Raw genomic sequence first — 12687 nt, forward strand, 5'->3', positions numbered from 1 at the left:
TGTTTTTTGTCTGTTAATTCAGCTTCTCATTTTCTTGTTCTTTAGCATCAAAGCCCCCTGGAGGAACCCATTAAATGACATCTACAGTTGATGCGATCCAGGGCTTAGATGCTCATGGTGATTCTTTATGGGGACTTCAATCTCTGGGGCTTTATATCTCATCAGAAGTCCTGGTGATGGTTATAGGACTTTTCTGTTTGCTGTTATTGAGTAGTTGAGTGTAAAACAAATGCAGAGATGTACTTACATAATCCAACTGCCTAAGTACATGGAATTATTCTAGTGGTGTATGTGATGCATTTTCATATTGGGGATACAATTATTTTTTGGAGGCAGCGGATTTTAACTCTATTATTTATATGCTTTTTAGGGATGATAAACATGTGACGGAGAGTAAAGCATGTAGCTCATATTTCTGGCAATTGTAATTGCTATCGATGTATTTTGTCTCTGAAAATTTGTGTACCTTCAGATTTCCTCCTTCACCATAACAAGATTTGTTTTGTAGTGTGCATTTCCATCATGTTCTTATTTTATAATGTGCATTCACATTAATTGCAATTTCCCTCTCTCGGATGCATTTGTCTTTTCCGTGTGGGCTCCTTCACTTGGCCGCACTGTCATTTTCATTGATGATGTATCTGCTAATTAATGTTTCTCCTCTGAATGCCTGCCCTTTTTTTTTTTTGTTCTTGATTTCTCAGTTCAGCTCTATTTTTTATTTCAGCTGCAATTACCGGGACTTCTCTTCTACTCTTATTGGCCTGTGACCTTCTCTGACTTATTTATAATATTTACATGTTTGCGAAATTGACAATCCATCCTCTGCCATCAGCGGCCATCAAGTATGTAAGCATCGCTTTAAAAAACGGTTTCAAAAACCAGTTATCTCTTGTGGTTAATGTATGCAGCAGCTTTCGAAATCCACAGCAAGGTCTTGGATTGTTAGCGCTTGTCACTTACGGGAGACGCATGGAGTCTTGGTCAATCTTTATTACGGCGAACTACACCTAATAGGAATTTAGCATCTTGGCTGCTATTAAGTAGATGACGTCTTTGGTTGGTTAGTGCTCACGTTGTTCAGCCATCAAGGCTTACACAGGAAGCAGCATTCATTTCCTAATCTTTCTGCTTCTCTTTCCTCCTCCCTCGCTCCTCTTCCGCTCATCACCTGTTCTTTTCCTTTAGATGCCGAGGACTTCCTGGCAGAGGGCTTGCGGAATGAGACCCTCAGTGCTGGTGCACAGGACCAGAGAGACCACATCCTCCGGGGCTTCCAGCAAATCAAATCCAGGTTTGTATCGGCCTGCCTGGATAAGCTCTTTCAGGAAAAATCTCCTTCGCCACAGGATAAGTTAACGGTAGAGTGCACCTGCTACAGGTTTTCATACTTGGCAGAGATTTAGGAATCGATTTGGAGGTAGGTGAGCATATTGAAGTTTCCCAACATAAACACGTTTTGGTGATTGTCATAATCAGGCTGATTTGGGCTTCATATTTTATGTTAGCATTTATGGAACACCTTTGTGTCCGACAGTGGCAGAAACATCGTGGTGAAATCGGGACATTTCTGCTTGTTCAGACCACTAAAGAGAGAGTGGCAGGGAAGAGACTTCTCATGGTTTTGGGGCCGACCCCTTTGCAACAGAAAAGTTCAAATCGGGCCTGGTTAGTCGATTTTTTTGATCGTACTGATGTGTACTAGTTCCGGACTGGGTAGAAACACGGTGCTCGTTAAGTTTTTAAAATAAGAAGCTCTGATCCCATTTGCTCATCTTAGAGTGTGGGAAACTAACAGATGTTGGAAACATAGACTTCCTTAGGGGAGGAAGAAATCAAAGTTTCCTTTACAGTCCATTTCCTGGCTGACTTTTCTCGGAAGGCGGCAACTGAAGGCAGCTGGATGGTTACTCCTCTGTCCTCTGCTACCTGGGTGAGGCTGCGATTCCGATTCGAACCTTGGAGCTGAGCACTCTGAGAGCGCAGGGTTAGGGTTGGGATCTAATTTGCATAGTTTCGACTTTCAACACCGGTGGAAACTTCCATCCTTTGGAAGGGCATAGCCGGAATCTATTCCCTGCAGGAGCGTGAGACCCTCACGAGGTGCCCTGCTGGATCTTAATCGACCTTTCCCGCTGGCTAATTAAGCATCGCTTTTTCTCAGCGACTGGGGACTGTGTAATTATCAGCCTGGGTTGCCCTGAATAATTGAAACAAGCACAATGCTGAAGATGGGTACTTTTTTTTTTTTTTGAAGTGGGGCTATCTAATTTTTGGTAGGCTGTGGAGTGTTGAAATTAAACTCCTCCATAGCATTACTTCATTAGTAGATAAGTTTAGGCTTAGTTATGCACATGGAGGCTCAGTTAATGATCCATAGATTTTCTTTATCTTCATGAGTTCGCCTTTGTATTATCATAAGGATTGTATGAAGAATAAAAGTGGAATTTTAAATTCTATTACAGCGAGAGGAAACCCTGAATATAATAGGGAATATAGCTTTTCTGTTGATGTAAAATATGTGATATGGAATGCAAATATAATGTTGTTGATTTGTAGAGACAAATATACATATGTTTTCATATTTACATCACAACATTAGGACAGGTCTGAGCTTCAACATTAAATGGGCAGTGCAAAGACAATTTGTGGGCATCCTACTGTCAATTCATATTACTTCCTTTTAAAAGAAAGTATTTTCTGTGTGTGCGGATTTTGCTTGCTTGTGTGTCTGTGGACCACATGCTTGCCTGGCGCTCACAGCAGTCAGAAGAAGGCACTGGGTTCCCTGAAACCGGAGTTACAGACAGTCATGAGCTGTTGTGTGAATGCTGGGAACCAAGCCTGGGTCTCCCGGAAGGACTGCTGGTGCTCTCGATCTGTGAGCCACCTCTCCAGCCCCTCTCACATTACTCTTTAATCTTCTTTTGAAACACACACACACACCACACACGCACGCGCGCGCACATACACACACACTCACAGCCTCAGCCCTTGTGGAATAAAGGCTTCTGAAGAGCAGTCCATATGGCCTGTGGGTTATACACTTGAAAATGATCAGCAGGCGCTTTAGGAAACATCTGTAAGTTGATGAGGGCTTTTCTGCTCATTGATTTGTTGCTGGAAAGATGACACTTTATTTAGAATTTCATAATTATCAGATGACTGCGGAAATGAGAACCCGGAGATTAGATACCACACAAGAAAATGGAGAAAGGAAGTTCTCACCCACTGTTGGAGGCCGCCTTCTACCCACCTCTTCAATCACAGTGTTGCTAATGGAATCCTTGCTTTCCGGAATCTTCTTCAGCCACGTCACTTCGACTGACCCACTTGTGGCTGGCCAATGTTCGTCATTTATGTGTGTTGATACCAATTGCTTTCAAAATACTGAAAATCTGCGAAACTGCCAGCCACATTTACTTATGTGGCATGGCAGCTGCATCTACCCCCTCTTCCCAAAAGTGAGATGTAAAAAAAATTTCAAAAATCATCAAATGTGAGAGTTAATTATACACGAGAAATCCTGGAGCAATAGAAGAATTACTGGAGGCCATTTTCAAATGTCTCATCTTTAGACACAGTAAAGCAGCAATGCTTTAGGAGTTTGGCAAATTGGTGTGTGTGTGTAGTGTGTTATAGTTTGTGTTATTCACATGTATTCCCGCTCTATTGTTTTGTAGCTTAGGTTCTTTTAACTCTTCAGTATTCCACTACAGGGGAGCAAGACAGGTGAAGGGAAGCAAAAACTGTTCCTTCTGGTGAGACTTGGTCAACTCTGGGGCCTTGGCTCTGGTTTTTAATTCCTGGTTCAGAAATCAATGGCATTTGCCATGGTGGTAGAGTTGCTTGAATTGGAGTCTCGAACTCTATGACTACCGGTGGGCTGGGTCCTTTTCCACCTTTGTGTGGTCCAGGATGACTGGCCACAGAAAATGATAATTGTGTTGAGTTGGCAGCATCGTTGGCACACTCATCAGAACGTCAGTATCGATATCATAGCTCTTACAGCCAACAATGGGGTAAGATTTCTGTATCTACAGCTGCGTTTATTGTGCCTGAAAGAGCCCAAGGAAGGATAACATTCTAGCATTCTTCATGTATGACAAAGCAAATATAGATGGACGTTTCTACAATTCCAGGGAAACGAAGCCTGGTCATGGCATTGATGTCCCGAGCTATGCCTTTCGTTGCCGCTCCTCAGACTGCCTCCTCGCCTCCGAAAGACTAACAGCTTCCACATTCCAAGTCCGGGCTCTTATTGAGTTTTTGCAGCAAGACTGGGAGGAAAGTTGGCAAAGGCTCCTCCCTGCTTTATAGTTGTGGTCACCCCAGGATTAGCTCCAGATGTGAGACACCTGGGATGAAACAGGCATGATCTATGCTCAGAACGCAATGATGTACCTACGCATTTGGAGAAACAGTAGGACTTTTCTTCTGTGTTTGATCCAGCGGAGGCCATCTGCCAGCACTCATACACTGAGTGAGGGTAGGGATGAGGAGCAGAAGATTTTTATCAGTGAGATACATATTACTCCCCTCTCAAGGGCCCTTCTGGGGACTCCTAACCCACATGCTCACTGTTGGAAGTCAAGGGCAGAGCCAATGGAAACAAACATGGTGTATTATTTCCTTTTGTGAAACTTAATAATACCAGAGGAGTTTCAACGGGAGACAAGTGGATTTATAAGATGTTTAAATGGTAAAAAAAATAAAGAAATAACTTTGTGTAACAGGTTTATGGCCCAAACTTCACAAACCCCAGGACATTTAGAATATAGACAGAAAACCTATCTGGAACAGGTTTCCTTGTGGGTGGCTAGCCATTTGCTCTGTATGAAACAGGATACGCTATTCTCAAGAAAATCTCATAAAAAGAATTCTGATTTTCTTTGAGAATCTTAGGGTTTGTTTTTTGCTTAACATGAGTTTAGTTTGAAAATCAGATTAAATCTGACAATATCTATGACTCTAATATCTTTGTTATCTTAAAAGGAAACACAAGTTAGTCTGGTAAAACTCTTGAGAACCAGCGGGGTTTTAAAGTAGGACACTATAAATATCGTTACCATTAAGGGCATAGATTTAATTTCTTATGTCAGTTGTTGAGCTTACAAAATCCCTAAGCAAACACATTCAAATGAAGGGTTTTTTTTGTTTGTTTGTTTTGTTTTCTGTTTTCTTTTGTCTTGTTTTAATCAAGAACACTAATGTCTAATATGCTATTTGGATATTTGTGTATTCATGAGATTAAAGATTTGCTTGTATCTCTCTACCCTTAATCTCTGTATCTCTGTCTCTGTGTCTGTCTCTGTGTCTCTCTCTGTCTCTGTCTCTGTCTCTGTCTCTCTCTCTCGTGTGTGTGTGTATATGTTTGTTGCCTGCATGTGTATCTGTAGACCAGAAGATGGCATCAGATCCCCTGGAACTGGAGTTACAGACAGTTGTGAGCTATCATGTGGATGCTGGGAATTGAACCTGGGTCCTCTAGAAGAGCAGCCAGTTCTCTTAACCACTGAGTCATCTCTTGCAGTCCCTAATTCTGCTATTCATCCTGGAGTTTGAGTGCGAGTACAGAAAAACAGAGGTGCAAGACGCTTGAATGATCTGTGCAAGTGTAAACGGCTCTGAAAGGTGCGGGAGCCACAGCATTCCCTGGACCAGTGCATCTGTTGGTGAGCTGGATGTGGTGGCCTGCTCCTGTGGTTCCAGCACTCTGGGGCCAAGCACAGGGTTGCCATGAGTGAGGCCAGCTGGGGCTACAGAGTGAGACTCTCTACATAAAAAATAATACATAGACAAATAAAACCCAAAACAAACATATCCACCGCTAGAAATAAAAAAGAATGTCTTCATGTTTCATCCCTCTTCTCCCCTCTCCTTAGAGGGAAGAAGCAATGACCGGCTGGGACGACTTCGTGGGTGAAGGTGCTTTGCCCCAAGCCTGACAACCTGAGTTCAATCCCTGGGAACCTATATAGTGGGAGGAAAAGTAGTGACTCAAATGCTGTCCTGTGGCCTCGACATGGCACGTGACAAATGCTTGCATAAAGTAAACATATAAATAAATATGTTCTAAGAAAATTTGAAAGGAAGGAAGGAAGGTGGGAGGGGGCTGGGAAGACAGCTTAGTAATGGGTCCTGGCCTAGTTTTCATGAGGCCCTGGATTTTGTCACTGACACCACAGATAAACACACAAAAGGAAAACCTACAGCAACTGCAGGTTAGCTATGTGTCAAGTGTCTGTATTAGCGTTTGTCACTGAATGAATGCGTATGGAGACGGCACAGTGGTGCTGAGATTTGGGGGACTCTGCTTCTGGGTGACTGAGGGGTTATTGATCCCCCAGTCTGAAATGCCCCACAGGTGAGGCTGATGCTTCCCATTGGCTTCTTGGCTTACCGCGAAGGAGGATGACCTGAGGACGCGTGTTTCTGCACGGAAAGCTCTGTCCTTTCAGAGAAACCTTGATGGGTATGAACCTCCCTTGAACTTTATACTAATGTTTATTTTATTTATTCCTCCATTTGTGGGAGGTATTTGGGACCAGCTCCAAAATTAAATCGCCCCGTTTCTTCTCTTTTCCATGGGGCTACTGAGATGGTATCCGCAAGTAGAAGCTGTCCCCTTTGGGCATCTCATGAAATAAGTATTTCATGTGAGCAATTCAGAGATATAATATCTTCATATTTTTCCTGCTAAGTAACAAGAATATAACAGTTTAGATGAAGAAATCTTTTCCTTTTTTATTACATTATTTATGTGTGTGTGCATGTGTGTGTGCACGTGTATGTGTGTGCGTGTGTGTGTATGTGTGTGTACGAGTATATATGTGCGTGTTCATCTGTGCCTGGAAGTGTCCCATTGTGCCATGGTGTGCATGTGGTGGTCAGAGGACACTTCGTGGAGTAGATTCTTTCCTTCTACCCAGCAATCAATCTAAAATAACCAGATTTGCTTTTTAAATAAAACATCTTCCTTCCTTCCTTCCTTCCTTCCTTCCTTCCTTCCTTCCTTCCTTCCTTCCTTCCTTCCTTCCTCTTTCCTTCCCTCCTTCCTTCCTTCTTTTCCTTTAAGATTGGTGCCCTTCATGAATCTTATTCTAATTTTAGTATATGTGCTGTTGGGCAGGCCCACATCACAATGATAATGATTTTGAGACAGGGTCACATGTAGCCTAGGCTGACCTTAAAGTTGCTATGTATTTGAGGACGACCTTTAACATCTGATCCTTCGGCATCTACCTCCTGTGTGCTAGAATTACAGGCATAGGCCACAATACCTAATTTGATTTGGTTCTGGGACTTGAACCCATTTCCTGCATGTTAGGCCAGCACTCTTACAAACTGAGCTGTTACATCCCCAGGTCCAAGGCTTTCTTTTTAGACTTCCAGCTGGAAAGATAGAAATATTTTCTTAGACAGTACTTTCAGAGGTAATAACGAACAAAGCTTTTAGTGGCTCTGAATAAATACCCAGTAATAAAATTTACTTACAATCTTTTAATTTTGTATCTTTAAGATTTTAGGTTGAAGTTCAATAAAATGCACTTCTAGTTTTCCTCAGCTGAGCTCCTTAGACAGAAAGATGTGTTCTATCAAGAATAAAAAGGGACTGGGTGCAGTGGTGCACGCCTTTAATACCAGCACAGTACAGGGGAGGAAGAGGCGGGCAGATCTCTGTGAGTTCAAGGCCAACGTGGTCTACAGAGCAAGTTCCAGGACAGCCAGGGCTGTTACACAGAGAAACCCTGTCTTGAAAAACCAAACCTAACTAAACCAAATAAAACAAGAGAATAAGGGGGGGGGGGTGTGAAAGTGGGAAGAGGAGAAGAAGAAATAGTTGAGAGTGCATTAACGAATTATGGTGGTAGCACTGGGGAACACAATCAAAGTAAAGCCACGTGTAAATTTATGAAATAAAAAAGAAAAGAATAAAAAGGTGCTGGCTGGGTGGGAACATGTCCATACTCCCAGTCCTGGGGAGGCAGAGGCAGGAAGATAGACACAGTTCAAGGCCAGCCTGGGCTACATAGTGATTCCCAGGACATTGAGGGCTAGGAGACAGCCATGTGTGCCTTGGAGTCTCAGCTTCTCTCAGGAAGCTGAAGCAGGAAGATAGCTTCAGCCCAGGTGTTTGAGGCTTACCGGGTCAACGCCGTGAAACCTCATCTCAAAAAGAGAAAGGTGGAGGTAGAGGGGATGGGAGAGGATGGGAGGAAAAAGGGGAAAAGGGGGAAAAGGGGGAAGGAGTTTGCAGTGTGCCGCAGGCAGCAGGCAGGCGATATTTGTTCCCGAAAGGTAGGCTAAGCCATTAGAATATCTTCAATAAGCTGAACACTGCCTTTGAGCTAATGAGTTAGGTCCCCGAGATTTGCTCCCCTCCTCTTAGAATCGGAGTCTTCATTATCACGCAGGCACATTCCTATTATCTGCTCGGCATGGATTTGTCTTTGTCTCGGAAAATCCTCAATGTCAAATTCTTAAGGCAGGGAGCTTTCCTATTGTCTGTAAGTGGAGATGCTTAACCCGTACATTGTGTGAAAAGATTATTTGTAGGAAAGCGCTGTCTTCATTTCACGACCGTTTGCTTTGCCCTTGATTTAAGTCCCATTAGGTCCCCAGCTAGTCTTTTGTCCCAGAGCTCTGTGTGTTTTTCTGCTTATCAAAGGCCAGGGGGAAATGTTCCTCTACTGTTCATCTGTTTGTGGGTTTCCAGGAACCTTGTGGGTTGGAGCCTTCCTGGTTGTGGCTTTCTCTCATTTGCATGCTTCCCTTATTTCTGGTATAGACCCACCCTGGAACCACTTTCCCTGTCACGGTGAAACTGGAGCAGAGGGAGGGAAGCTACAGAGAGCTCAGGGTCAGCTGACAGGAGCCAGGCTCTTTGTTCTAATGTTATTTCTATAACCTTGACCGAATCTCTTGACGGCTCTAATGATGATCTTAGCTTCCTTTCTAGATTGCCTGTCGGATTTTTTTTTTTTATGAAAACAAATGCCATGAAAAGGCAAGTATGATTGTTGGAAAAACGATTGCTGATTGTGTGTTTAAAAACAAAGCAAGCGTTGCTAACCAAACCTTGAAGTCTGTTTGATTTCCTATATGATGTCACTGTGTTTTTGTTGTTTTCAGTTTGGGGAAAAAAAATGATTCAGGAAACTTCATTTCTTGGGATTTCATTTGGTTTCAAGAGTCTGTTGAAAATGAGTTGAGCTTAACGTGGGGTTTTATCACGGCACTATGCGAATCATTTCTTCTTTGTGGATCTGTTCCCCCACTGTGTAGCCTCATCTCGTCTCCCGAAGTGCAGCGCTAGCAGGGCTGATAATGAACCCTGGTCCTTATCACGCTCAGCAAAGGGTTTAGAGAAGACGGGAAAAATCAATCCCACAGGAACCTCAGCATGCTCATATCCATATTTAACCCCGTGCATTTAAAATGGAAATGAGCTATCTCAGGGATTCAGTTTTTTGATTTACACAATATGTCACCACCTCCTTGGCAATGAGGATGTTTTAGAGACCAACTGCTGACCCATTTGCGAAGATCTCAGCCTGCCGCCCAAGGGCTGGTGTTGGGTCTTCATATTTCTTTCAAATGCTCAGCCCTGTCTTGGCAAGAGCTTTGATTTTCTGGACTTCAAAGGGTACCCCTTTCAAGGCCAAACTTCTGAAGGGGGAAAAATCAGTTTAAGAGAACAGCCTAGGCAGGAACAGCTACCCTTGTCTGCAATTGGTGCAATCTGGTGATTAATGGGGAATTTGCGAGCCAGTGGAACTATGGGCTTGCAAACTCCAATATGACGTCGTGCTATGTGCGATATGGAACCTGCACTTGGAGTGACCTAGTCGGCCCAGTTTCCAATAGCTTTGCTGGGAAGACGCTGTGGCCAGCATAAGATTAATAATTAAACTCTCCAACCCAAGCTCCCTCTTGACTTTGTGAGCCTTGTGAAGGTTTTCGCTATAATCTACCCCAAAAATCCATTTGTGCTCGCATGCCCTCCAATTAGCTATTTCTCTAATTAAGGGGTGGCTCACTCGTGAATCCTGCCCTAACCACAAGGCCCGTCTTTACATTTTGTGAATTGGGACTTATCTACCAAGTGCTTTGTGTTTTTGTTAATGAGAGAACGGATGCCCCAGACATTATTCAAAGTAGCGGAATTAATAAAAGATTAAGATGTAGAATTCAGGATGTCTAATTGGTTAATTTATTCAGCTAAATCATTAAAGATGAAATGGCATCCTTCAAAAAAATTATTGGTTCAAAAGAATTATTGATAATTGCTGCAGTCTAGTTAATTGTCAGCATGCAGAGTGTTTGTGGGTGGAATATACCCAGGCTTATGCCAGTTTAATACGGATGGATGAACACCATGGAACCAAGCAAACATAACAAGCCGTGAATCAGGAGTCTAGGCTGTGGCTAGATATGGGGCTTATTCCAACTTTTATGCACATTTGAAAGTTTCTATGACAGACTATTATAAAAATATGCAGTTGGTTTGACTTAGCGATTTAAAAACCATTGACTTTATCCACCGTGGTCTTGAACAATCACAGACTTCCTTAATTTGAAATGTAATAGCACATATTTGAGGTTTTTAAGAGCGATGGCGTTCTAGGAGTAGCCTAATTATTTTGGGTTACTCTTGAGCTCAGGGAAAACCCTCTAGTTCATTGTCACTGACATGAGTAACAGGAAGTGGTTAACTTTCATGCTTCTTTAAAACTTCTAGGCCAGCAATTATTGGAGCTGAGATTCAATTCTAACATTCTGCCCAGGAGATCTTGAAATTTTGATTTTTTTTTAAAGGAAAGGCAATTTCTGACTTTTCTCATAAATTTGATAAAAGGAAAGCTAATATGAGATTGGTAGTCCAGTAGGAAATGGAAGTCAATTTTACATTTTTTAAATCATTTTATGGTATTAAAAATGACAGAGGTCAGAAACAAAGCCCTTATTCTTTTATTGAACTAGAATTGAAAGTGGCAGAAAATCATTTTGGCCCCAAGTGCAGTAAATGTTATCACTAAAACATGTTTGGGGGCTATTAGGACAGTCTCTCAAGCACCAGCGACGAGAGTTCACAAAACAAAACCTGATTCTTTTTCTGTCCTTATCTTGAAGTTATTAGATGTACAGGAGCTGAAAGTATCCTGGTTCTAAGAGGACAGGGAATGAAGCCTGCGCTGAAAACCGATAATGTCTTTATTCTGGTGAAGCACAGCGCAGCAAATGGGTGGTGTGTGTGCCTCGGCACGGAGGCCACAGGGACGAGCACCCCTGAGCCAGGCCCAGGGCCGAAGGATCCAGGACCAGAGAATATTGGACTCACGGAGCAGTGAGATGCTGGTGAAAATAGGAGGGATGGAAGTGGTGTTATTCATTAAAAGAACTTTTGGGGGAACAGGAGAGATGCTCAGTGGTTAAAGCACTGACTGCTGGATCTCGGGGAGAAGAAAGGCACGGGGTGCTGGGAGGGGAAACTGTGGTTGGGATGTGTCAAAATCAAAAAATAAATTGGAAAAAAAAAGAGCACTGGCTGCTCTTGCAGAGGGCCTGGGTTCAGCTCCTAGTACCACATGGCAGCTCACAAACTGTCCATAACTTCAGTTCCAGGAGATCTGATGCCCTCTTCTGGCCTCTGCAGGCACCAGGCATGCGAATGGTGCACAGACATGCATGTGAGCGAAATACCCATACACATAACATAAAATAAAAATATTTTTAAAATTGAAAGAAAAAAGTTGTCAGAAGATTTTTATTTAACAAGGAGATTAAGCAGACAGCACCGACTTCTGCTTTGTTACAAGAACCTGGTAGAAGCGAGCTCTCCAGTCCATCTGGGAAAAACCAATCATTTCGGAGTGCGCAGTGCGATTATGCTTCAGAATTTTGTGTAAATGAAGCAGGTTGGCAGGCATATGTTTGCTGATCCAAAAAATGATTAAAATTCAGAATAAGTGTGACTCTTGTGAAATTAAGTTTTCAGGTTCCAGCCAGTGCTCTGTATGGCCATATGGTATAACCAGAATTAATTGCTGTTCCCAGCCTTGTATTCTCTTACTGAATACTTAGGTGCCCTGTTTGAAACACTAGAGGTTCCGCAGATGCGCTTAATCACACGAGATGGCTGTCTGACAAGCTGGTGGAGTGTGTGCAGCTAACGGTCGGCTGGAAGAAACTTCTAATGCGTTCTTGCTTCCCTTCCGTGCCTCCACCTCTCACTCTGTGCTCTTTACAAATATATATATAGAGAAATAGATATCTATATCATATATCTATATATACTCATATACTTGATATATTAAAGTTAGGAAATGCATAGGTGCACAGGAAGCTTAGAAAGAAAGGGATGAGAGAGTGTCCAAACAGTGCAAATAGGAAAGATGAAGCAAGGAATAGTCTTTGCTCTCATTTGCTCGTTGGTTCTCCTGGAAACCTAGCAATGCGGAGTCTCAGGCTCCAAGCCAGCAGAGTTCCTGGGTGGAATCTGCATTTGATGACTTTTATCTAACAGTCTAAGTGAATCTATGTTGAAAAGCTTCAAGATTCCCATCTGTGTATTGGAGTCCCACGGGAACATACACTCCGTCACTCCCTTCCTCTCTGTGACTGTCGCTGGCTCTCTACCTCTGGCCACCTTCCCTATCAGCCCTGTACTTCCTTGTCCCTGCC

General features: G+C 42.9%; 1 protein-coding gene across 1 annotated transcript in view; it reads left to right on the forward strand.

The window, feature by feature from the left end:
* Positions 1 to 12687, forward strand: part of Skap1 (src kinase associated phosphoprotein 1) — a 291122-nt gene that overhangs the window by 26404 nt on the left and 252031 nt on the right. Inside the window, exon 2 of the mRNA XM_057774954.1 lies at positions 1189 to 1294. Coding sequence (XP_057630937.1) covers positions 1189 to 1294 — 106 coding nt within the window. The remainder of the gene's footprint in view (positions 1 to 1188; positions 1295 to 12687) is intronic.

Source organism: Chionomys nivalis, chromosome 7, assembly GCF_950005125.1.
Source record: "Chionomys nivalis chromosome 7, mChiNiv1.1, whole genome shotgun sequence".
NCBI lineage: Eukaryota > Metazoa > Chordata > Mammalia > Rodentia > Cricetidae > Chionomys > Chionomys nivalis.